General features: G+C 52.4%; 1 protein-coding gene across 1 annotated transcript in view; it reads right to left on the reverse strand.

Moving 5' to 3' along the window:
- LOC145340234 (alpha-2-macroglobulin-like) overlaps positions 1-27,315 on the reverse strand; it is a 40,069-nt gene that overhangs the window by 4,972 nt on the left and 7,782 nt on the right. Inside the window, exons 3-9 of the mRNA XM_080184677.1 lie at positions 19,669-19,831; positions 18,593-18,807; positions 14,991-15,206; positions 12,165-12,295; positions 7,703-7,793; positions 1,876-1,944; positions 1,491-1,602 (exon numbers count right to left, since the gene is read on the reverse strand). Coding sequence (XP_080040803.1) covers positions 1,491-1,602; positions 1,876-1,944; positions 7,703-7,793; positions 12,165-12,295; positions 14,991-15,206; positions 18,593-18,807; positions 19,669-19,831 — 997 coding nt within the window. The remainder of the gene's footprint in view (positions 1-1,490; positions 1,603-1,875; positions 1,945-7,702; positions 7,794-12,164; positions 12,296-14,990; positions 15,207-18,592; positions 18,808-19,668; positions 19,832-27,315) is intronic.

Here is a 27,315-nt window from a genome sequence, read left to right on the forward strand (position 1 = left end):
GGATAAATACACACCCGGGGGAAAATACACACCCGGGGGAAAATACACACCCGGGGGAAAATACACACCCGGGGGAAAATACACACCCGGGGGAAAATACACACCCGGGGGAAAATACACACCCGAGGATAAATACACACCCGGGGGAAAATACACACCCGGGGGAAAATACACACCCGAGGATAAATACACACCCGGGGGAAAATACACACCCGGGGGAAAATACACACCCGAGGATAAATACACACCCGGGATAAATACACATACGGGAATAAATACACACCCGGGGATAAATACACACCCGGGGGAAAATACACACCCGGGGGAAAATACACACCCGGGGGAAAATACACACCCGGGGATAAATACACACCCGAGGATAAATACACACCCGGGGATAAATACACACCCGGGATAAATACACATACGGGAATAAATACACACCCGGGATAAATACACACACGGGAATAAATACACACCCGGGGTAAATACACACATGGGATAAATACACACCCGGGATAAATACACACCCGGGATAAATACACACCCGGGATAAATACACACACGGGAATAAATACACACACGGGAATAAATACACACCCGGGGTAAATACACACATGGGATAAATACACACCTGGGATAAATACACACATGGGATAAATACACACCCGGGATAAATACACACCCGGGATAAATACACACATGGGATAAATACACACCCGGGATAAATACACACATGGGATAAATACACACCCGGGATAAATACACACACGGGAATAAATACACACCTGGGGATAAATACACACCCGGGATAAATACACACCTGGGGATAAATACACACGGGAATAAATACACACCCGGGATAAATACACACCTGGGGATAAATACACACATGGGATAAATACACACCCGATGATAAATACACACATGGGATAAATACACACCCGGGATAAATACACACCCGGGGATAAATACACACCCGGGATAAATACACACCCGAGGATAAATACACACATGGGATAAATACACACCCGGGATAAATACACACATGGGATAAATACACACACGGGAATAAATACACACACGGGAATAAATACACACCCGGGAATAAATACACACCTGAGGACAAATACACACCCGGGGATAAATACACACCCGGGGATAAATACACACATGGGATAAATACACACCCAGGGATAAATACACACCCAGGGATAAATACACACCCGGGGATAAATACACACCCGGGATAAATACACACCCGGGATAAATACACACCCGGGGATAAATACACACCCGGAATAAATACACACACGGGATAAATACACACCCGGGATAAATACACACATGGGATAAATACACACATGGGATAAATACACACACGGGATAAATACACACCCGGGGATAAATACACACATGGGATAAATACACACCCGGGGATAAATACACACCTGGGTTAAATACACACACGGGGATAAATAAGCACCTACCATTCTCGTAGTAATCAATCACATGCACTGTCCCTGGCTGAGTATTCGTTGTTGGAACCTTCCAATTCATGAGCAAACTCAGGCTAACAGGCATGGCCATCTGTCTCTGTATCTGTACACACACAACCAAGGCTTACTCACTCGCACAGAAACAACACATCCCACACCCCCCACCAACTTCAATCCTCGCCCCCTACATCACTCTCTCTCATTCTGACTGTCTTTCTCTAGCTGTCTCCCATATGCCATCTGTCTCTCTCTCTCTTTCCCCCATCTCCCTCTCTCTGCTCTCTGTCTCTCCCTCTCGTTCTGTGTCTCCCTGTCTCTGTCTGTCTCTCTCCCTCTCTCTCTCACTCTTTTTCTATGCCCCTGTCCTATCACTCACCGGTCTCATGGAGATGGCCACGCCTTGACTGTTGATTTCCGAATGGCCGATCATAGCACTGTCCCGGCTCTGGGAGAGATGAAGGAATATTAACGACAAGCCACGAATAGTTGGGCAAGGTGACAGAGACAGGAAGTGCTGCAAATACTCCATGGCCCAGGCAGCTTCTACAGAGAGAAATGAACAACGAGCAATCCAGCACGGGAACAGGCCCTTCGGCCCCTCCGAACCTGCACCCATCCTGTGTTCCTAACTAGACCATCCGTTTGTATCCCTCCATTCCCTGTCTGTTCATGTGACTATCCAGGTCATTCTTAAACGATCCCAGCGTGTCCGCCTCCACCACCCTGCCTGGCAGCGCATTCCAGGCTCTGTGTAAAATACATCCCTCTGATATCGGAGTTATACCCCACCCCCCTCACCGTGAGCCCGTGACCCCTCGTGTTCATCACCTCCGACCTGGGATAAAGCTTCCCTCTGTTCACCCGATCTATACCCTTCATAATCTTATACACCTCTATCAGGTCTCCCCTCATTCTCCGTCTTTCCAGGGAGAACAACCCCAGTTTACCCAATCTCTCCTCATCGCTAAGACCAGGGCAACGTCCTGGTAAACCTCCTGTGTACTCTCTCCAAAGCCTCCACGTCCTTCTGGTAGTGTGGGCGACCAGAACTGGAGGCAGTATTCCAAATGTGGCCTAACCAACGTTCTATACAGCTGTAACATCAGACTCCAGCTTTTATACTCTATACCCCGTCCTATAAAGGCAAGCATGCCATGTGCCTTCTTCACCACCTTCTCCACCTCTGCTGCCAACATTAAGGATCTGTGGACTTGCACCCCCAGGTCCCTCTGTGTCTCTATACTCCTGATGGTTCTGCCATTTATTGTATAGTTCCCCCTGAGTTAGATCTACCAAAATGCATCACTTTGCATTTATCTGGATGAAATGCCATTTCTCTGCCCAATTTTCCAGCCTATCTATATCCTGCTGTAATCTCTGACAGTGTTCGTCACTGTCCACAACTCCAGCAATCTTTGTGTCGTCTGCAAACGTATTAATCAGATCAGCTACATTTTCTTCCAGATCGTTTCTACATATCACAAACAGCAGAGGTCCCAGTACAGAGCCCTGCGGAACACCACCAGTCACAGACCTCCAGCTGGAAAAAGACCCTTCCACTGCTACCCTCTGTCTTCTGTGGCCAAGCCAGTTCTCTACCCATCTAGCCACCTCTCCTTGTATCCCACAAGCCTTAACCTTCTTCACCAGCCTGCCATGAGGGACTTTGTCAAACGCTTTACTAAAATCCATATAGACGATATCCACAGCCCTTCCTTTGTCAACTGTTTCTGTCACCTCCTCAAAAAACTCTACCAAATTAGTGAGGCATGACCTCCCTCTTACAAAACCATGCTGTCTATCACTAATGAGACTATTCGGTTTTAAATGCGTGCAGATCCGATCACTAAGAATCCTCTCCGACAATTTCCCTAGCACGGACGTCAAGCTCACCGGCCTATAATTACCTGGGTTATCTCTGCTACCTTTCTTAAATAACGGGACCACATTCGCTATCCTCCAATCCTCTGGGACCTCACCTGTGTCCGATGAAGGAACAAAGATTTCTGTTCGAAGCCCAGCAATTTCATCTCTTGTCTCTCTCAGGAATCTAGGACAGATGCCATCAGGCAGTCTGAATGTTCCCTAAAAACCTAACACTTCCTCCCTTGTAATGGAGATTTTCTCTAACGGGTCAACACCTCCCTCTGAGACACTCCCAGTCAACACATCCCTCTCCTTTGTCAATACTGATGGAAAGTATTCATTGAGGATCTCTCCTACTTCCTTTGGTTGGGAGCATAATTCCCCTCCTTAGTTTTTGACAGGTCTGATTCTTTCTGTGACAACCCTCTTGTTCCGAACATATTTATAAAATGCCTTGGGATTCTCCTTAATCCTGTCCGCCAAGGATATTTCAAAACCCCTTTTTTGCCCTTCTAACTCCCTGTTTGAGTTCTTTTCTACTCTCTCTGTATTCCCCCAGAGCTCCGTCTGTTTTTAGCTGCCCGGACCTAATGTACGTCTCTCTTTTCTTTTTGATCAGATCCACAATTCCCCTGGTTATCCACGGTTCTCGAATCCTACCTTTCCTATCCTTCCTTTTTACAGCCACATGCCTGTCCTGCAGTCCCATCAAATGCTCCTTAAAAGACTCCCACATGCCAGATGTGGATTTACCCTCAAACAGCCTCTCCCAATCAACAGCTACCAAATCCTGCCTAATCCGGCTATAGTTAGCCTTCCCCCAATTCAGCACCCTAGGAGAACATAGGACAACACTCAGCATAGGACAACGCTCATCTTTTTCCGTGACTATTTGAAAGTTTACTGAATTGTGGTCACTATTTGCCACATGTTCCCCCACTGAAACTTAGATGACCTGACTGGGCTCATTTCCCAGTACTAGGTCCAGTGTAGCCCCCTCTCTAGTTGGACTATCAACATATTGTTCCAAAGAACCTTCCTGGACACACTTTACAAACTCCTCGCCATCCAGACCCCCAGCCCGAAGGGATTTCCAATCTATACCAGGGAAATTAAAGTCTCTCACTACAACAACCCTATTTTTTCTGCACCTATCCAGAATCTCCTTACATATCCGTCCCTCCGCTTCCCGTGGGCTGTTGGGAGGCCTGTAGTATACCCCCAGCATAGTGACTGCGCCCTTCCTGTTTCTGAGCTCCACCCACAGTGTCTTGTTACATGACCCTTCCAAATTATCCACCCTCTGTACAGCTGCAATATGCTCCCTAACCAGTACTGCTACTCCCCCACCTCTTCTAGCCCCTAAAACACTTATACCCTGGAATATTCAGCTGCCAGTCCTGTCCTTCTTTTAACCAAGTCTCTGTCAGTGCAATCACATCCAAGTTCCTCGCAAGCATTAAGGCTCTAAGTTCATCTACCTTGCCCATTATAGAACATAGAACATAGAACATTCCAGCGCAGTACAGGCCCTTCGGCCCTCGATGTTGCGCTGACCAGTGGAACCAATCTAATGACCCTCTAACCTGAACTATTCCAATGTTATCCATTTGCCTATCCACTGACCATTTGAACACCCTTAAAGTTGGCGAGTCCACAACTGCTGCAGGCAGGGCATTCCACGCCCTTACTATCCTCTGAGTAAAGAACCTACCTCTGAATTCCGTCCTATAATTACCACCCCTTAATTTAAAGCTATGTCCCCTCGTGTTAGCCATCACCATCCGAGGTAAAAGGCTCTCACTGTCCACCCTATCCAATCCTCTGATCATCTCGTATGCCTCAATCAGGTCACCTCGTAACCTTCTTCTCTCCAATGAAAATAACCTCAAGTCCCTCAGCCTTTCCTCATAAGACCTTCCCAACATATCAGGCAACATCCTGGTAAACCTCCTCTGCACCCTTTCCAATGCTGTTTGTCATTTTTATAAATGACCTAGATGAGGAAGTGGAGGGATGGGTTAGTAAATTTGCCAATGACACCAAGGTTGGCGGTGTTGTGGATGGTCTAGAGGGATGTCAGAAGTTGCAGCGAGACATAGATAGGATGCAAGACTGGGCGGAGAAGTGGCAGATGGACTTCAACGCGGATAAATGTGTAGTGGTCCATTTTGGCAGGTCCAATGGGATGCGGGAGTACAATATCAAAGGTAGGAGTCTTAGCAGTGTTGAGGAGCAGAAGGACCTTGGGACTCTTAAATCAGCCTTGCAGGTGGAGGATGTGGTTAAGAAGGCGTATGGTGTACTGGCCTTCATTGATCGAGGGATTGAGTTTAGGAGTCGGGAGGTAACGCTGCAACTTTATAAGACCCTTGTCAGACCTCATTTGGAGTACTGTGCGCAGTTCTGGTCACCTCACTACAGGAAGGATGTGGAAGCTATTGAGAGGGTGCAGAGGAGATTTACAAGGATGTTGCCTGGATTGGGAGGCATGCCTTATGAGGATAGGTTGAGGGAGCTGGGTCTCTTCTCCCTGGAGAGACGGAGGTTGAGAGGCGACCTGATAGAGGTTTATAAAATGTTGAGAGATATAGATAGGGTGGATTCTCGGAGGCTATTTCCCAGGGCTGAAATGGTCACTACGAGAGGACACAGGGTTTAAGGTGCTGGGGAGCAGGTACAGAGGAGATGTCAGGGGTAAGTTTTTCACTCAGAGGGTGGTGAGTGAGTGGAATCAGCTGCCGTCGGTGGTGGTAGAGGTGAACTCGCTGGGGTCTTTTAAGAGACTTCTGGATGAGTATATGGGATTTAATGGGATTGAGGGTTATAGATAGGCCTGGTAGGTAGGGATAGGATCGGCACAACTTGTGGGCAGAAGGGCCTGTTTGTGCTGAAGTGTTCTATGTTCTGACTGCTGGGATTCTACGATTGAATGATCTGGCTGGGTCCCAGTCAATGGTAACTCTCAGGATGTTGGTAGTGGGGGAGGGGATTCAGCCACTGATGATCAAGGGGGGGGTAATAGTTAGATTCTCTCTTGGTAACGGCCTTTGCCTGGCAGTTGTCTGCCATGAATGTTAATCACCACATGTCAGCCCTGGCCTGGATATTGTCCAGAGCTTGCTGCATTTGAACATGATGCATTTGGGGCAGCACGGTTGCACAGTGGGTTAGCACTGTGGCTTCACAGCAACAGGGACCTGGGTTCGATTCCCGGCTCGGGTCACTGTCTGTGTGGACTTTGCACATTCTCCTCGTGTCTGCATGGGTTTCCTCCGGGCGCTCCGGTTTCCTCCCACAGTCCAAAGATGTGTGGGTTAGGTTCATTGGCCATGCTAAAAAGTGTCCTTGGTGTCCTGGGATGCGTAGAGGGATTAATGGATAACTATGTCGGGATATGGGGGTACGGCCTGGGAGGGATTGTGGTCGGCGCAGACTCGATGGGCCGAATAGCCTCTTTCTGTGCTGCCGGGTTTCTATGATTTCTATGGAATACTTCGGTGTCTGCCAAGTGGCGAATGCTGCTGAACATTGTACAATCATCGGCAAACATCCTCACTTCTGACCTTCAGGTGGAGGGAAGGTTATTGAGGAAGCAGCGGTAGATGGTGGAAACTTAGGACCCCACACTGAGAGTTCAGACCTGGGACCCCACACTGCGAGTTCAGACCTGGGACCCCACACTGAGAGTTCAGACCTGGGACCCCACACTGCGAGTTCAGACCTGGGACCCCACACTGCGAGTTTAGACCTGGGACCCCACACTGAGAGTTTAGACCTGGGACCCCACACTGAGAGTTTAGACCTGGGACCCCACACTGCGAGTTCAGACCTGGGACCCCACACTGCGAGTTTAGACCTGGGACCCCACACTGAGAGTTTAGACCTGGGACCCCACACTGCGAGTTTAGACCTGGGACCCCACACTGAGAGTTTAGACCTGGGACCCCACACTGCGAGTTTAACCCTGGGACCCCACACTGAGAGTTTAGACCTGGGACCCCACACTCAGAGTTTAGACCTGGGACCCCACACTGAGAGTTTAGACCCCACACTGAGAGTTTAGACCTGGGACCCCACACTGCGAGTTTAGACCTGGGACCCCACACTGAGAGTTTAGACCTGGGACCCCACACTGCGAGTTTAGACCTGGGACCCCACACTGAGAGTTTAGACCTGGGACCCCACACTGCGAGTTTAACCCTGGGACCCCACACTGAGAGTTCAGACCTGGGACCCCACACTGAGAGTTTAGACCCCACACTGAGAGTTTAGACCCCACACTGAGAGTTTAGACCCCACACTGAGTTGATAATATTTTTCACAGGCTCACCTACATTTTGCCAAGAATCCCGAACAAGGGAGAATCCAGATGGAGCGGCAACATTCAGAAGCACCGTGTTTGTAACCGGCCGTTCCCCAGTGTAACTGGAACAGGAGAAAGAGAGAGGGAATGATACTGACCCACACGGGGTAAATACTGACACTCACACGGGGTAAATACTGACCCTCACACGGGGTAAATACTGACCCTCACACCCGGTAAATACTGACCCTCACACCCGGTAAATACTGACCCACACGGGGTAAATACTGACCCTCACACCCGGTAAATACTGACCCCCACACCCGGTAAATACTGACCCTCACACGGGGTAAATACTGACCCTCACGGGGTAAATACTGACCCTCACACCCGGTAAGTACAGACCCTCACACCCGGTAAATACTGACCCTCACACCCGGTAAATACTGACCCTCACACCCGGTAAATACTGACCCTCACACGGAGTAAATACTGACCCTCACACCCGGTAAATACTGACCCTCACACGGGGTAAATACTGACCCTCACGGGGTAAATACTGACCCTCACACGGGGTAAATACTGACCCTCACACCCGGTAAATACTGACCCTCACACCCGGTAAATACTGACCCTCACACCCGGTAAATACTGACCCTCACACGGAGTAAATACTGACCCTCACACCCGGTAAATACTGACCCTCACACCCGGTAAATACTGACCCTCACACGGGGTAAATACTGACCCTCACACCCGGTAAATACTGACCCTCACACGGGGTAAATACTGACCCTCACACGGGGTAAATACTGACCCTCACACGGGGTAAATACTGACCCTCACACGGGGTAAATACTGACCCTCACACCCGGTAAATACTGACCCTCACACCCGGTAAATACTGACCCTCACACCCGGTAAATACTGACCCTCACACGGGGTAAATACTGACCCTCACACCCGGTAAATACTGACCCCCACACCCGGTAAATACTGACCCTCACACCCGGTAAATACTGACCCCCACACCCGGTAAATACTGACCCCCACACCCGGTAAATACTGACCCTCACACCCGGTAAATACTGACCCTCACACCCGGTAAATACTGACCCTCACACGGGGTAAATACTGACCCTCACACCCGGTAAATACTGACCCTCACACCCGGTAAATACTGACCCTCACACCCGGTAAATACTGACCCTCACACCCGGTAAATACTGACCCTCACACGTGGTAAATACTGACCCTCACACGGGGTAAATACTGACCCTCACACCCGGTAAATACTGACCCTCACACGGGATAAATAATGACCCTCACACGGGGTAAATACTGACCCTCACACGGGATAAATACTGACCCTCACATGGGATAAAAACTGACCCTCACACGGGGTAAATACTGACCCTCACACGGGGTAAATACTGACCCTCACACCCGGTAAATACTGACCCTCACACCCGGTAAATACTGACCCACACACCCGGTAAATACTGACCCTCACACCCGGTAAATACTGACCCTCAGACGGGGTAAATACTGACCCTCACACCCGGTAAATACTGACCCTCACACCCGGTAAATACTGACCCTCACACGGGGTAAATACTGACCCTCACACGGGGTAAATACTGACCCTCACACTCGGTAAATACTGACCCTCACAGCCGGTAAATACTGACCCTCACACGGGGTAAATACTGACCCTCACACCCGTTAAATACTGACCCTCACACCTGGTAAATACTGACCCTCACACGGGGTAAATACTGACCCTCACACGGGGTAAATACTGACCCTCACACGGGGCAAATACTGACCCTCAGACGGGGTAAATACTGACCCTCACACGGGGTAAATACTGACCCTCACACCCGGTAAATACTGACCCTCACACCCGGTAAATACTGACCCTCACACCCGGTAAATACTGACCCTCACACGGGGTAAATACTGACCCTCACACGGGGTAAATACTGACCCTCACACCCGGTAAATACTGACCCTCACACGGGGTAAATACTGACCCTCACACCCGGTAAATACTGACCCTCACACGGAATAAATACTGACCCTCACACCCGGTAAATACTGACCCTCACACCCGGTAAATACTGACCCTCACACGGGGTAAATACTGACCCTCACACGGGGTAAATACTGACCCTCACCAAGGGTAAATACTGACCCTCACACGGGGTAAATACTGACCCTCACACCCGGTAAATACTGACCCTCACACGGGGTAAATACTGACCCTCACACCCGGTAAGTACTGACCCTCACACCCAGTAAATACTGACCCTCACACGGGGTAAATACTGACCCTCACACCCAGTAAATACTGACCCTCACACGGAATAAATACTGACCCTCACACCCGGTAAATACTGACCCTCACACCCGGTAAATACTGACCCTCACACGGAATAAATACTGACCCTCACACCCAGTAAATACTGACCCTCACACGGGGTAAATACTGACCCTCACACCCAGTAAATACTGACCCTCACACTCGGTAAATACTGACCCTCACACCCGGTAAATACTGACCCTCACACCCGGTAAATACTGACCCTCACACGGGGTAAATACTGACCCTCACACGGGGTAAATACTGACCCTCACACCCGGTAAATACTGACCCTCACACCCGGTAAATACTGACCCTCACACCCGGTAAATACTGACCCTCACACGGGGTAAATACTGACCCTCACACGGGGTAAATACTGACCCTCACACCCGGTAAATACTGACCCTCACACGGGGTAAATACTGACCCTCACACCCGGTAAATACTGACCCTCACACCCGGTAAATACTGACCCTCACACCCGGTAAATACTGACCCTCACACGGGGTAAATACTGACCCTCACACCCGGTAAATACTGACCCTCACACCCGGTAAATACTGACCCTCACACCCGGTAAATACTGACCCTCACACCCGGTAAATACAGACCCTCACACCCGGTAAATACTGACCCTCACACCCGGTAAATACTGACCCTCACACGGGGTAAATACTGACCCTCACACGGGGTAAATACTGACCCTCACACGGGGTAAATACTGACCCTCACACCCGGTAAATACTGACCCTCACACGGGGTAAATACTGACCCTCACACCCGGTAAATACTGACCCTCACACGGGGTAAATACTGACCCTCACACCGGGTAAATACTGACCCTCACACCCGGTAAATGCTGACCCTCACACGGGGTAAATACTGACCCTCACACGGGGTAAATACTGACCCTCACACCCGGTAAATGCTGACCCTCACACGGGGTAAATACTGACCCTTACACCCGGTAAATACTGACCCTCACACGGGGTAAATACTGACCCTCACACGGGGTAAATACTGACCCTCACACGGGGTAAATACTGACCCTCACACCCGGTAAATACTGACCCACACACCTGGTAAATACTGACCCTCACACGGGGTAAATACTGACCCTCACACCGGGTAAATACTGACCCTCACACGGGGTAAATACTGACCCTCACACGGGGTAAATACTGACCCTCACACGGGGTAAATACTGACCCTCACACCCGGTAAATACTGACCCTCACACCGGGTAAATACTGACCCTCACACCGGGTAAATACTGACCCACACACGGGGTAAATACTGACTGCGTTGAACCATTAAAACCTTCAATGCAGGAGAACATAAGAACATAAGAGCTGGGAGCAGGAGTGGGCCATTCAGTCCCTCGCCCCCCCCATTCAATAAGATCATGGCTGATATTTCTATGGGCTCAGATCCACTTACCCGCCCCCTCACCATAACCCTGAATTCCTTCAAAAATCCATCTCTCCTCGCCTTCAAAACATTCAATGAGGGAGCCTCAACTGGGCAGGAGAATTCCACAGATTCACAACCCTTTGGGTGAAGAAGTTCCTCCTCAACTCCGTCCTCAATCTGTTTCCCCTTATTCTGAGGCCATTCCCCCCCTCGTTCTAGTTTCACCCCCCCCCAGTGGAAATAACTTCCCTGCTTCTATCTTATCCATTCCCTTCATCATCTTAGATGTTTCTATAAGATCTCCCCGTCATCCTCCCGAATCCCAGTGAGTATCGTCCCAGTCCACTCAGTCTCTCCTCATAATCCAACCCTCCGGAATCACCCTCGGGAATATCCTCCAGTGCCATTTGAGGCCCTTCAGCCCATTGAGCCTGCACTGACAACAATCACTCCCAGCTCCTATCCCCGTATCCATGCGTATTTACCCTTGCTAGTTCCCCCAGACACTGAGGGGCAATTTAGCACAGCCAATCCCCCTAACCAGCACATTTTTCGGACTGTGGGAGGAAACCCATGCAGACACGGGGAGAACATACAGACTCCACACAGACAGTGACCCGAGCAGGAATCGAACTCGGGTCCCTGGTGCAGTGAGACAGCAGTGTGAACGACTGTACCACCCTGCGGTCCTGAAAACATCCAGCTCATTCACCTGACATTTATATCAAGCCTGTGCTGTGATCCTTCAACAACTTTTCCATCCACCAAACTTGGCACCATCTGTGCAGAGATTGTGAAGGCGGACTCCTCCTTTCTGAGCGGGGTGTTATAACGCAGAGATGTCTGGAAGTGAAACAGATTAAATTCCTGGATGACGGTGAGTCAGGAAAATTGACAGACTGGATCCCACAGTCCCATTTACAAAATCCATCAGCCCCCACCTCCATACCTCTCAATCACCCCTCCCCAAATCCTCTCCCCAACATCCCCATATCCCCAACTTCCAATCTAACTCACTCCCCCATCCTGAATATCCCTCTCTCTCCCGTCCTGAATATCCCTCACTCCCCCATCCTGAATATCCCTCACTCCCCCGTCCTGAATATCCCTCACTCCCCCGTCCTGAATATCCCTCGCTCCCCCGTCCTGAATATCCCTCACTCCCCCGTCCTGAATATCCCTCACTCCCCCGTCCTGAATATCCCTCACTCTCCCGTCCTGAATATCCCTCACTCTCCCGTCCTGAATATCCCTCACTCTCCCGCCCTGAATACCCCTCACTCCCCCGTCCTGAATACCCCTCACTCTCCCGTCCTGAATATCCCTCACTCTCCCGTCCTGAATATCCCTCACTCCCCCATCCTGAATATCCCTCACTCCCCCGTCCTGAATATCCCTCACTCTCCCGTCCCGAATATCCCTCACTCTCCCGTCCCGAATATCCCTCACTCCCCCGTCCTGAATATCCCTCACTCCCCCGTCCTGAATATCCCTCACTCTCCCGTCCTGAATATCCCTCACTCTCCCGTCCTGAATATCCCTCACTCCCCCGTCCTGAATATCCCTCACTGTCCCGTCCTGAATATCCCTCACTCTCCCGTCCCGAATATCCCTCACTCTCCCGTCCTGAATATCCCTCACTCCCCCGTCCTGAATATCCCTCACTCCCCCGTCCTGAATATCCCTCACTCTCCCGTCCTGAATATCCCTCACTCTCCCGTCCTGAATATCCCTCACTGTCCCGTCCTGAATATCCCTCACTCCCCCGTCCTGAATATCCCTCACTCCCCCGTCCTGAATATCCCTCACTCCCCCGTCCTGAATATCCCTCACTCCCCCGTCCTGAATATCCCTCACTCCCCCGTCCTGAATATCCCTCACTCCCCCGTCCTGAATATCCCTCACTCCCCCGTCCTGAATATCCCTCACTCCCCCGTCCTGAATATCCCTCACTCCCCCGTCCTGAATATCCCTCACTCCCCCGTCCTGAATATCCCTCACTCCCCCGTCCTGAATATCCCTCACTCCCCCGTCCTGAATATCCCTCACTCCCCCGTCCTGAATATCCCTCACTCCCCCGTCCTGAATATCCCTCACTCCCCCGTCCTGAATATCCCTCACTCCCCCGTCCTGAATATCCCTCACTCCCCCGTCCTGAATATCCCTCACTGTCCCGTCCTGAATATCCCTCACTCCCCCGTCCTGAATATCCCTCACTCTCCCGTCCTGAATATCCCTCACTCTCCCGTCCTGAATATCCCTCACTGTCCCGTCCTGAATATCCCTCACTGTCCCGTCCTGAATATCCCTCACTCCCCCGTCCTGAATATCCCTCACTCCCCCGTCCTGAATATCCCTCACTCCCCCGTCCTGAATATCCCTCACTCCCCCGTCCTGAATATCCCTCACTCCCCCGTCCTGAATATCCCTCACTCCCCCGTCCTGAATATCCCTCACTCCCCCGTCCTGAATATCCCTCACTCCCCCGTCCTGAATATCCCTCACTCCCCCGTCCTGAATATCCCTCACTCCCCCGTCCTGAATATCCCTCACTGTCCCGTCCTGAATATCCCTCACTGTCCCGTCCTGAATATCCCTCACTCCCCCGTCCTGAATATCCCTCACTCCCCCGTCCTGAATATCCCTCACTCTCCCGTCCTGAATATCCCTCACTGTCCCGTCCTGAATATCCCTCACTCCCCCGTCCTGAATATCCCTCACTGTCCCGTCCTGAATATCCCTCACTGTCCCGTCCTGAATATCCCTCACTGTCCCGTCCTGAATATCCCTCACTCTCCCGTCCTGAATATCCCTCACTGTCCCATCCTGAATATCCCTCACTCCCCCGTCCTGAATATCCCTCACTCCCCCGTCCTGAATACCCCTCACTCTCCCGTCCTGAATATCCCTCACTCCCCCGTCCTGAATATCCCTCACTCCCCCGTCCTGAATATCCCTCACTCCCCCGTCCTGAATATCCCTCACTCTCCCATCCTGAATATCCCTCACTCCCCCGTCCTGAATATCCCTCACTCCCCCGTTCTGAATATCCCTCACTCTCCCGTCCTGAATATCCCTCACTCCCCCATCCTGAATATCCCTCACTCCCCCGTCCTGAATATCCCTCACTCTCCCGTCCTGAATATCCCTCACTCCCCCGTCCTGAATATCCCTCACTCTCCCATCCTGAATATCCCTCACTCCCCCGTCCTGAATATCCCTCACTCCCCCGTCCTGAATATCCCTCACTCTCCCGTCCTGAATATCCCTCACTCCCCCATCCTGAATATCCCTCACTCCCCCGTCCTGAATATCCCTCACTCCCCCGTCCTGAATATCCCTCACTCCCCCGTCCTGAATATCCCTCACTCTCCCGTCCTGAATATCCCTCACTCCCCCATCCTGAATATCCCTCACTCTCCCATTCTGAATATCCCTCACTCTCCCATCTTGAACATGGCTCGCTCCCATCCTGAACGTTGCTTTCTCCCGCAGTTCTGTCTCCTTTGACTCGGGGTTACGCAGTGAGCAAACTGACCTGGAGGAGCAGGCAGCTGGTACCAGTCACTTCCACAGTGTATTCTCCGGGAACCTCCGGCAGGGTCTGGCTCTGAAGCAGGAGCTGGTTGGAGGAGTTGATGTGGAATTCCTGGTGGAATCCGCTCTCAGAGCTCACAGACACCGAGCTGCGGGGGTCAGCGACATGAGTCAACTCCGCATAGAGGGAGAGGGCATGGAGGGCTACTACTGTGTCCTGAGAGGGGAGAGGGAAGTGGAGAACAGGGTCAGTCACTCTGGAAACAGCTCCCCCATCTGCCCACTTCCCCACCAGAGGCAGTAGTAGAGGAGGGTACAATTTTATCTTTTAAAAAGCATTTAGACAGTTACACGGGTACGATGGGTATAGAGGGATATGGGCCAAACGTGGGCAACTGGGACAAGCTGAGAGGTTATAAAAAATGGCAGCATGGGCAAACATAGAACATTACAGCGCAGTACAGGCCCTTTGGCCCTCGATGTTGCACTGACCAGTGGAACCAATCTAAAGCCCATCTAACCTGCACTATTCCAAATTTCATCCATATGTTTACCCACTGACCATTTGAATGCCCTTAACTTTGGCGAGTCCACAACTGCTGCAGGCAGGGCATTCCACGCCCTTACTACCCTCTGAGTAAAGAACCTACCTCTGACAACTGTCCCATAATTACCACCCCTTAATTTAAAGCTATGTCCCCTCATGTTAGCCATCACCATCCGAGGTAAAAGGCTCTCACTGTCCACCCTATCTAACCCTCTGATCATCTTGTGTGCCTCAATCAGGTCACCTCGTAACCTTCTTCTCTCCAATGAAAATAACCTCAAGTCCCTCAGCCTTTCCTCATAAGGCCTTCCCAAGAGCTAAGACACTTCCAAAGCTAACACACCGTACGCCTTCTTAACAACCTTATCAACCTGGGTGCCAACTTTCAGGGAGCTATGCACATGTACCCCGAGATCTCTCTGCTCAACCACACCACCAAGTATCTTACCATGAGCCCAGTCCTCTGTATTGCTGTTACTCCTTCCAAAGTGAATCACCTCACACTTTTCCGCATTAAACTCCATTTGCCACCTCTCAGCCCAGCTCTGCAGCTTATCTATGTCCCTCTGCAAACTGTAACATCCATCCTCACTGTCTACAACTCCTCCGACTTTAGTATCATCCACAAATTTACTAATCCATCCTTCTACACCCTCATCTAGGTCATTTATAAAAATGACAAACAGCAGTGGCCCCAAAACAGATCCTTGAGGCACACCACTTGTAACTGAACTCCAGGTTGAATATTTCCCATCAACCTCCACCCTCTGTCTTCTATCAGCGAGCCAATTCCTGATCCAAACTGCTAAATCGCCCTCAATCCCATGTCTCCATATCTTCTGTAGTAGGTTGGTGTGGGGAACCTTATCAAACGCTTTACTGAAATCCATATTCACCACATCAACTGCTTTATCCCCATCCACCTCTTTGGTCACCTTCTCAAAGAACTCGATAAGGTTTGTGAGGCATGACCTACCCTTCACAAACTGTGTTGACTATCCTTAATCAATTTATTTCCCTCTAGATGATTATAAATCCTATCCCTTATAATTCTTTCCAAAACTTTGCCCACAACAGAAGCAAGGCTCACTGGTCTCTAATTCCCAGGATGGTCTCTACTCCCCTTCTTGAACAAGGGGACAACATTTGCTGTCCTCCAGTCTTCCGGCACTATATCTGTGGACAATGACGACCTAAAGATCAAAGCCAAAGGCTCTGCAATCTCGTCCCTAGCGTCCCAGAGAATCCTAGAGTAAATCCCATCCAGCCCATGGGACTTACCTATTTGGGCCAAAGGGCCTGTTTCCATGCTGTAATCCTCTGTGACTCTATTCAATCCCACTCTGACAGTAGTACTGAGTGGTAGAACATAGAACAGTAAGGCACAGGAACAGGCCCTTTAGCCCGCCATGCTGTACTGAACATGACATCCAATTAAACCAATCCCTTCTGCCTGCCCTCACTCCCCATCCCTCTATTCCCTGCATATTCATGTTCTTATCCAAAAGCCCGTCAAACACCCCCATCATATCTGCCTCCTCCTCCACCACCACTGGCAGTGCGTTCCAGACACCTATCACTCTCTGAGTTAAAAAACCTGCCCCTCATATCTCCTTTGACCTTTCTCTCTCACCTTAAGTGCGTGCCCCCCCGAGTATTGGATATTTCAACTCTGGGCAAAAAGGTTCTGACTGACTGCCAATCCTCTGTTTCTTCCTGTCTCTCTCTAACTTTCTCTCCCCGTCTCTCTCTCTCTGTCTCTTCCTCTGACTCCCCCTGACTCTCTCTCTCTGTGTCTCTCTCAGTCTCTCTGTGTATGTCTCTCTCTCTCTGTGTCTCTTCCTCTGACTCCCTCTCTGACTCTCTCTCTCTATGTCTCTCTCTGTTTCTCTCTCTCTCTCTGTGTCTCTCTCAGTCTCTCTGTGTATGTTTCTCTCTCTCTCCATGTCTCTCTCTCTCTCTCTGTGTCTCTCTCTCTCTCTCCGTGTCTCTCTCTCTCTCCCTCTGTCTCGTCTTTAGCTCAACTTGCCCCTCACATCTTCTTTGAACATTTGCCCTCTCACCTTAAGTGTGCGTCCCTTAGTATTAGACATGTAAATGATTCTGACTGTCAACCCTATCTATGCCTCTCATTTTCTAGACTTCTATTGGGTCTCCCCTTGGCCTCCACTGCTCCAGAGAAAACAATCCTAGTTTATTCTCCTTATTGCTCAGAATTTTTATTCCTGGTAAACCTCTTCCTCACCCGCTCCCGAGCTTCCACATCCGTCCTGTGATGTGGAGACCAGAATCAAACGCAATGCTCTTAAAGTGCGGCCTAACTAAAGCTACCACATGACATCCTGACTCCTGTACCCAATGTCCTGACCAACAAAGGTGCTGTATGCCTCCTTTACCACCCTGCCTGCGAGTGTGGTCACTTTCAGGGAGCTATGGACTCAAACCCCAAGATCCACTCTCTGCCTTTTGTAAATCCCGGTACAGTGCATCTACTGATTCCCCTTTATCGACCCTCCTGAAGGGCCTCTCTCTGAGCTACCCCAATCCCCCTCTCAGGGCGGTACTGAGCCCCACTCTCTGCCTTTTGTAAATGCTGGTACAGTGCATCTATTGATTCCCCTTTATCGACCCTCCTGAAGGACCTCTCTCTGAGCTACTCCAATCCCCCCCCCGTCTCAGGGCGGTACTGAGCCCCACTCTCTGCCTTTTGTAAATGCTGGTACAGTGCATCTACTGATTCCCCTTTATCGACCCTCCTGAAGGGCCTCTCTCTGAGCTACTCCAATCCCCCCCCCTCTCAGGGCGGTACTGAGCCCCACTCTCTGCCTTTTGTAAATGCTGGTACAGTGCATCTACTGATTCCCCTTTATCGACCCTCCTGAAGGACCTCTCTCTGAGCTACTCCAATCCCCCCCCCTCTCAGGGCGGTACTGAGCCCCACTCTCTGCCTTTTGTAAATCCCGGTACAGTGCATCTACTGATTCCCCTTTATCGACTCTCCTGAAGGGCCTCTCTCTGAGCTACCCCAATCCCCCTCTCAGAGCCCCACTCTTTACCTGGGTTGAGGCGAATCCTCCGTAGGAATTTCTCTGTTTCACCAGCCAGCGGACGATGGGAACGGCTCGGTCCAGGTCGGAGGTGGGGACCTGGGGCTGGGACAGCAGGGCTAGGAGAACGTAGGCTGTCATCTCCACCTCTGCCGAGGGAGCCCTCCACCAATAGCCGTGTTCTTCCTCAGGCTCCTGCTGGCGGCGCCAGTGAGTCAGGCCGTCTGCAAACATAAGCATCACCACACGTTCTAATATCCCACACTCCAGCGAGGGTGAGGGGAGTAATGGAGGGCGAGGGGAGTGGAGGGAGTGATGGAGGGTGAGGGTGAGGGGAGTGATGGAGGGCGAGGGGGAGTGGAGGGAGTGATGGAGGGCGAGGGGGAGTGGAGGGAGTGATGGAGGGCGAGGGGGAGTGGAGGGAGTGATGGAGGGCGAGGGGGAGTGGAGGGAGTGATGGAGGGTGAGGGAGAGTGGAGGGAGTGATGGAGGGCGAGGGGGAGTGGAGGGAGTGATGGAAGGCGAGGGGGAGTGGAGGGAGTGATAGAGGGCGAGGGGGAGTGGAGGGACTGATGGAAGGCGAGGGGGAGTGGAGGTAGTGATGGAGGGCGAGGGGGAGTGGAGGGAGTGATGGAGGGCGAGGGGGAGTGGAGGGAGTGATGGAGGGCGAGGGGGAGTGGAGGGAGTGATGGAGGGCGAGGGGGAGTGGAGGGAGTGATGGAGGGTGAGGGGGAGTGATGGAGGGTGAGGGGGAGTGATGGAGGGTGAGGGGGAGTGATGGAGGGTGAGGGGGAGTGGAGGGAGTGATGGAGGGTGAGGGGTAGTGGAGGGAGTGATGGAGGTTGAGGGGGAGTGGAGGGAGTGATGGAGGGCGAGGGGGAGTGGAGGGAGTGATGGAGGGTGAGGGGGAGTGGAGGGAGTGATGGAGGGTGAGGGGGAGTGGAGGGAGTGATGGAGGGCGAGGGGAGTGGAGGGAGTGATGGAGGGTGAGGGGGAATGGAGGGAGTGATGGAGGGTGAGGGGGAATGGAGGGATTGATGGAGGGTGAGGGGGAGTGGAGGGAAGGTGGCTGAGTGAGGCCCTACCTTCTTTGACAGCCAGTTCCTCGAGGCGTTGGAGTGTTTTTTCCCTGGCGAGCTTGTCCTGAGCCAGTGTGAACGTGTACGCCAGGAGTGAGAGGGTATAGCTACTGTTCACCGTCTCCAAGGCATCTCGCAGACAGTACAGGGCCCTGTCTGTCACTCCCGTCTAGACGTGAGGCAGACAGAGAGAGTTAGGCACAGACAGAGAGTCTCACTCACTCACACACAGGGCTCAGGTATCACTGAAACACTCCAGAAATCACACATCTCGTTATCCCTCACTATCCCCTCCCCATATCCCCCAGCCCTCCTCCCCATTTCCCTCATTCCTTGCCATTTCACTCACTCCCCTCCCCATATCCCTCACTCCCCCTCCCCATATCCCTTAATCCCCCCAGTCTGTCCCTCTCCCTCTCTCTCACACACCAGTCTGTCTGTGTCTCTCGCTCACACACCAGTCTGTCCCTGTCTCTCTCTCTCCCACACCAGTCTGTCCCTGTCCCTCTCTCTCCCACCCCAGTCTGTCTGTGTCTCTCTCTCACACACCAGTCTGTCCCTCTCTCTCTCTCTCCCACACCAGTCTGTCCCTGTCCCTCTCTCTCCCACCCCAGTCTGTCTGTGTCTCTCTCTCACACACCAGTCTGTCCCTCTCTCTCTCTCTCTCACGCCAGTCTGTCCCTGTCTCTCTCTCTCACACACCAGTCTGTCCCTGTCTCTCTCTCTCACACACCAGTCTGTCCCTGTCTCTCTCTCTCTCACACCAGTCTGTCCCTGTCTCTCTCTCTCACTCCAGTCTGTCTCTCTCTCTCTCACACACCAGTCTGTCCCTGTCTCTCTCTCTCACACCAGTCTGACTCTCTCTCACACACCAGTCTGTCCCTGTCTCTCTCTCACACACCAGTCTGTCCCTGTCTCTCTCTCTCACACCAGTCTGTCCCTGTCTCTCTCTCACACCAGTCTGTCCCTGTCTCTCTCTCTCACACCAGTCTGTCCCTCCTGTCTCTCTCTCTCTCTCACACACCAGTCGGTCCCTGTCTCTCTCACTGTCACACCAGTCTGTCCCTGTCTCTCTCTCTCTCACACACCAGTCTGTCCCTGTCTCTCTCTCACACCACTCTGTCCCTGTCTCTCTCTCTCTCTCTCACACCAGTCTGTCCCTGTCTCTCTCTCTCTCACACACCAGTCTGTCCCTGTCTCTCTCTCTCTCTCTCACACCAGTCTGTCCCTGTCTCTCTCTCTCACAGCAGTCTGTCCCTGTCTCTGTCTCTCTCTCACACCAGTCTGTCCCTGTCTCTCTCTCACACACCAGTCTGTCCCTGTCTCTCTCTCTCTCACACACCAGTCTGTCCCTGTCTCTCTCTCTCACACCAGTCTGTCCCTGTCTCTCTCTCTCTCTCACACACCAGTCTGTCCCTGTCTCTCTCTCACACACCAGTCTGTCCCTGTCTCTCTCTCTCTCTCACACCAGTCTGTCCCTGTCTCTCTCTCTCACACACCAGTCTGTCCCTCCTGTCTCTCTCTCTCTCTCACACCAGTCTGTCCCTGTCTCTCTCTCACACCAGTCTGTCCCTGGCTCTCTCTCTCACACCAGTCTGTCCCTGTCTCTCTCTCTCTCTCTCTCACACCAGTCTGTCCCTGTCTCTCTCTCTCTCTCTCTCACACCAGTCTGTCCCTGTCTCTCTCTCACACCAGTCTGTCCCTGTCTCTCTCTCACACCAGTCTGTCCCTGTCTCTCTCTCCCTCACACACCAGTCTGTCCCTGTCTCTCTCTCTCTCACACACCAGTCTGTCCCTGTCTCTCTCTCTCTCACACACCAGTCTGTCCCTGTCTCTCTCTCACACACCAGTCTGTCCCTGTCTCTCTCTCACACACCAGTCTGTCCCTGTCTCTCTCTCTCTCACACCAGTCTGTCCCTGTCTCTCTCTCACACACCAGTCTGTCCCTGTCTCTCTCTCTCTCACACCAGTCTGTCCCTGTCTCTCTCTCTCTCACACCAGTCTGTCCCTGTCTCTCTCTCTCACACCAGTCTGTCCCTGTCTCTCTCTCTCTCACACACCAGTCTGGCCCTGTCTCTCTCTCACACACCAGTCTGTCCCTGTCTCTCTCTCTCTCTCACACACCAGTCTGTCCCTGTCTCTCTCTCTCTCACACACCAGTCTGTCCCTGTCTCTCTCACACACCAGTCTGTCCCTGTCTCTCTCTCACACACCAGTCTGTCCCTGTCTCTCTCTCACACACCAGTCTGTCCCTGTCTCTCTCTCTCTCACACCAGTCTGTCCCTGTCTCTCTCTCTCACACACCAGTCTGTCCCTCCTGTCTCTCTCTCTCTCTCACACCAGTCTGTCCCTGTCTCTCTCTCACACCAGTCTGTCCCTGGCTCTCTCTCTCACACCAGTCTGTCCCTCTCTCTCTCTCACACCAGTCTGTCCCTGTCTCTCTCTCACTCCAGTCTGTCCCTGTCTCTCTCTCACACCAGTCTGTCCCTGTCTCTCTCTCCCTCACACACCAGTCTGTCCCTGTCTCTCTCTCTCTCACACACCAGTCTGTCCCTGTCTCTCTCTCTCTCACACACCAGTCTGTCCCTGTCTCTCTCTCTCTCACACACCAGTCTGTCCCTGTCTCTCTCTCTCACACACCTGTCTGTCCCTGTCTCTCTCTCACACACCAGTCTGACCCTGTCTCTCTCTCACACACCAGTCTGTCCCTGTCTCTCTCTCACACACCAGTGTGTCCCTGTCTCTCTCTCTCTCTCTCACACCAGTCTGTCCCTGTCTCTCTCTCTCACACCAGTCTGTCCCTGTCTCTCTCTCTCACACCAGTCTGTCCCTGTCTCTCTCTCACACACCAGTCTGTCCCTGTCTCTCTCTCACACCAGTCTGTCCCTGTCTCTCTCTCTCACACCAGTCTGTCCCTGTCTCTCTCTCTCTCACACACCAGTCTGTCCCTGTCTCTCTCTCTCTCTCTCACACCAGTCTGTCCCTGTCTCTCTCTCTCACACCAGTCTGTCCCTGTCTCTCTCTCTCTCTCACACCAGTCTGTCCCTGTCTCTCTCTCTCACACAAGTCTGTCCCTCCTGTCTCTCTCTCTCTCTCTCACACACCAGTCTGTCCCTGTCTCTCTCTCTCACACACCAGTCTGTCCCTGTCTCTCTCTCACACACCAGTCTGTCCCTGTCTCTCTCTCTCACACACCAGTCTGTCCGTCTCTCTCTCTCTCTCACACACCAGTCTGTCCCTGTCTCTCTCTCACACACCAGTCTGTCCCTGTCTCTCTCTCTCTCACACCAGTCTGTCCCTGTCTCTCTCTCTCTCTCACACACCAGTCTGTCCCTCTCTCTCTCACACACCAGTCTGTCCCTGTCTCTCTCTCTCTCTCACACCAGTCTGTCCCTGTCTCTCTCTCTCTCACACACCAGTCTGTCCCTGTCTCTCTCTCTCACACCAGTCTGTCCCTGTCTCTCTCTCTCTCACACACCAGTCTGTCCCTGTCTCTCTCTCTCTCACACCAGTCTGTCCCTGTCTCTCTCTCTCACACCAGTCAGTCCCTGTCTCTCTCTCTCACACACCAGTCTGTCCCTGTCTCTCTCTCTCTCACACACCAGTCTGTCCCTGTCTCTCTCTCACACACCAGTCTGTCCCTGTCTCTCTCTCACACACCAGTCTGTCCCTGTCTCTCTCTCACACCAGTCTGTCCCTGTCTCTCTCTCTCTCACACACCAGTCTGTCCCTCTCTCTCTCTCACACACCAGTCTGTCCCTGTCTCTCTCTCACACACCAGTCTGTCCCTGTCTCTCTCTCACACCAGTCTGTCCCTGTCTCTCTCTCTCTCACACACCAGTCTGTCCCTGTCTCTCTCTCTCAGACCAGTCTGTCCCTGTCTCTCTCTCACACCAGTCTGTCCCTGTCTCTCTCTCTCTCACACACCAGTCTGTCCCTGTCTCTCTCTCTCTCACACACCAGTCTGTCCCTGTCTCTCTCTCACACCAGTCTGTCCCTGTCTCTCTCTCTCTCACACACCAGTCTGTCCCTGTCTCTCTCTCACACACCAGTCTGTCCCTGTCTCTCTCTCACACACCAGTCTGTCCCTGTCTCTCTCTCACACACCAGTCTGTCCCTGTCTCTCTCTCTCACACACCAGTCTGTCCCTGTCTCTCTCTCTCTCACACCAGTCTGTCCCTGTCTCTCTCTCTCACACCAGTCTGTCCCTGTCTCTCTCTCACACACCAGTCTGTCCCTGTCTCTCTCTCTCTCACACCAGTCTGTCCCTGTCTCTCTCTCTCACACCAGTCTGTCCCTGTCTCTCTCTCTCTCACACACCAGTCTGTCCCTGTCTCTCTCTCACACACCAGTCTGTCCCTGTCTCTCTCACACACCAGTCTGTCCCTGTCTCTCTCTCACACACCAGTCTGTCCCTGTCTCTCTCACACACCACTCTGTCCCTGTCTCTCTCTCTCTCACACACCAGTCTGTCCCTGTCTCTCTCTCACACACCAGTCTGTCCCTGTCTCTCTCTCACACCAGTCTGTCCCTGTCTCTCTCTCTCTCACACCAGTCTGTCCCTGTCTCTCTCTCTCACACCAGTGTGTCCCTGTCTCTCTCTCACACACCAGTCTGTCCCTGTCTCTCTCTCTCACACCAGTCTGTCCCTGTCTCTCTCTCACACACCAGTCTGTCCCTGTCTCTCTCTCTCACACCAGTCTGTCCCTGTCTCTCTCTCACACACCAGTCTGTCCCTGTCTCTCTCTCTCACACACCAGTCTGTCCCTGTCTCTCTCTCTCTCACACACCAGTCTGTCCCTGTCTCTCTCTCTCTCACACACCAGTCTGTCTCTCTCTCTCTCACACACCAGTCCGTCCCTGTCTCTCTCTCACACACCAGTCTGTCCCTGTCTCTCTCTCTCTCACACACCAGTCTGTCCCTGTCTCTCTCTCTCACACCAGTCTGTCCCTGTCTCTCTCTCACACACCAGTCTGTCCCTGTCTCTCTCTCTCACACACCAGTCTGTCCCTGTCTCTCTCTCTCTCACACACCAGTCTGTCCCTGTCTCTCTCTCACACACCAGTCTGTCCCTGTCTCTCTCTCTCACACACCAGTCTGTCCCTGTCTCTCTCTCTCTCTCACACACCAGTCTGTCCCTGTCTCTCTCTCTCTCACACACCAGTCTGTCCCTGTCTCTCTCTCACACACCAGTCTGTCCCTGTCTCTCTCTCACACACCAGTCTGTCCCTGTCTCTCTCTCTCTCACACCAGTCTGTCCCTGTCTCTCTCTCACACACCAGTCTGTCCCTGTCTCTCTCTCTCTCACACCAGTCTGTCCCTGTCTCTCTCTCACACACCAGTCTGTCCCTGTCTCTCTCTCTCTCACACCAGTCTGTCCCTGTCTCTCTCTCTCTCACACACCAGTCTGTCCCTGTCTCTCTCTCTCTCACACACCAGTCTGTCCCTGTCTCTCTCTCACACACCAGTCTGTCCCTGTCTCTCTCTCTCTCTCACACACCAGTCTGTCCCTGTCTCTCTCTCTCTCTCACACACCAGTCTGTCCCTGTCTCTCTCTCTCTCACACACCAGTCTGTCCCTGTCTCTCTCTCACACACCAGTCTGTCCCTGTCTCTCTCTCACACACCAGTCTGTCCCTGTCTCTCTCTCACACACCAGTCTGTCCCTGTCTCTCTCTCTCTCACACACCAGTCTGTCCCTGTCTCTCTCACACACCAGTCTGTCCCTGTCTCTCTCTCACACACCAGTCTGTCCCTGTCTCTCTCTCACACACCAGTCTGTCCCTGTCTCTCTCTCACACACCAGTGTGTCCCTGTCTCTCTCTCTCTCTCTCACACCAGTCTGTCCCTGTCTCTCTCTCTCACACCAGTCTGTCCCTGTCTCTCTCTCTCACACCAGTCTGTCCCTGTCTCTCTCTCACACACCAGTCTGTCCCTGTCTCTCTCTCTCACACCAGTCTGTCCCTGTCTCTCTCTCTCTCACACACCAGTCTGTCCCTGTCTCTCTCTCTCTCTCTCACACCAGTCTGTCCCTGTCTCTCTCTCTCACACCAGTCTGTCCCTGTCTCTCTCTCTCTCTCACACCAGTCTGTCCCTGTCTCTCTCTCTCACACCAGTCTGTCCCTCCTGTCTCTCTCTCTCTCTCTCACACACCAGTCTGTCCCTGTCTCTCTCTCTCACACACCAGTCTGTCCCTGTCTCTCTCTCACACACCAGTCTGTCCCTGTCTCTCTCTCTCACACACCAGTCTGTCCGTCTCTCTCTCTCTCTCACACACCAGTCTGTCCCTGTCTCTCTCTCACACACCAGTCTGTCCCTGTCTCTCTCTCTCTCACACCAGTCTGTCCCTGTCTCTCTCTCTCTCTCACACACCAGTCTGTCCCTCTCTCTCTCACACACCAGTCTGTCCCTGTCTCTCTCTCTCTCTCACACCAGTCTGTCCCTGTCTCTCTCTCTCTCACACACCAGTCTGTCCCTGTCTCTCTCTCTCACACCAGTCAGTCCCTGTCTCTCTCTCTCACACACCAGTCTGTCCCTGTCTCTCTCTCTCTCACACACCAGTCTGTCCCTGTCTCTCGCTCACACACCAGTCTGTCCCTGTCTCTCTCTCACACACCAGTCTGTCCCTGTCTCTCTCTCACACCAGTCTGTCCCTGTCTCTCTCTCTCTCACACACCAGTCTGTCCCTCTCTCTCTCTCACACACCAGTCTGTCCCTGTCTCTCTCTCACACACCAGTCTGTCCCTGTCTCTCTCTCACACACCAGTCTGTCCCTGTCTCTCTCTCACAACAGTCTGTCCCTGTCTCTCTCTCTCTCACACACCAGTCTGTCCCTGTCTCTCTCTCTCAGACCAGTCTGTCCCTGTCTCTCTCTCACACCAGTCTGTCCCTGTCTCTCTCTCTCTCACACACCAGTCTGTCCCTGTCTCTCTCTCACACACCAGTCTGTCCCTGTCTCTCTCTCACACCAGTCTGTCCCTGTCTCTCTCTCTCTCACACACCAGTCTGTCCCTGTCTCTCTCTCACACACCAGTCTGTCCCTGTCTCTCTCTCACACACCAGTCTGTCCCTGTCTCTCTCTCACACACCAGTCTGTCCCTGTCTCTCTCTCTCACACACCAGTCTGTCCCTGTCTCTCTCTCTCTCACACCAGTCTGTCCCTGTCTCTCTCTCTCACACCAGTCTGTCCCTGTCTCTCTCTCACACACCAGTCTGTCCCAGTCTCTCTCTCTCTCACACCAGTCTGTCCCTGTCTCTCTCTCTCACACCAGTCTGTCCCTGTCTCTCTCTCTCTCACACACCAGTCTGTCCCTGTCTCTCTCTCACACACCAGTCTGTCCCTGTCTCTCTCACACACCAGTCTGTCCCTGTCTCTCTCTCACACACCAGTCTGTCCCTGTCTCTCTCACACACCAGTCTGTCCCTGTCTCTCTCTCTCTCACACACCAGTCTGTCCCTGTCTCTCTCTCACACACCAGTCTGTCCCTGTCTCTCTCTCACACCAGTCTGTCCCTGTCTCTCTCTCTCTCACACCAGTCTGTCCCTGTCTCTCTCTCTCACACCAGTGTGTCCCTGTCTCTCTCTCACACACCAGTCTGTCCCTGTCTCTCTCTCTCACACCAGTCTGTCCCTGTCTCTCTCTCACACACCAGT

Source organism: Carcharhinus amblyrhynchos, unplaced genomic scaffold, assembly GCF_965287045.1.
Source record: "Carcharhinus amblyrhynchos unplaced genomic scaffold, sCarAmb.v2.hapA scaffold_860, whole genome shotgun sequence".
Taxonomy (NCBI): Eukaryota; Metazoa; Chordata; class Chondrichthyes; order Carcharhiniformes; family Carcharhinidae; genus Carcharhinus; species Carcharhinus amblyrhynchos.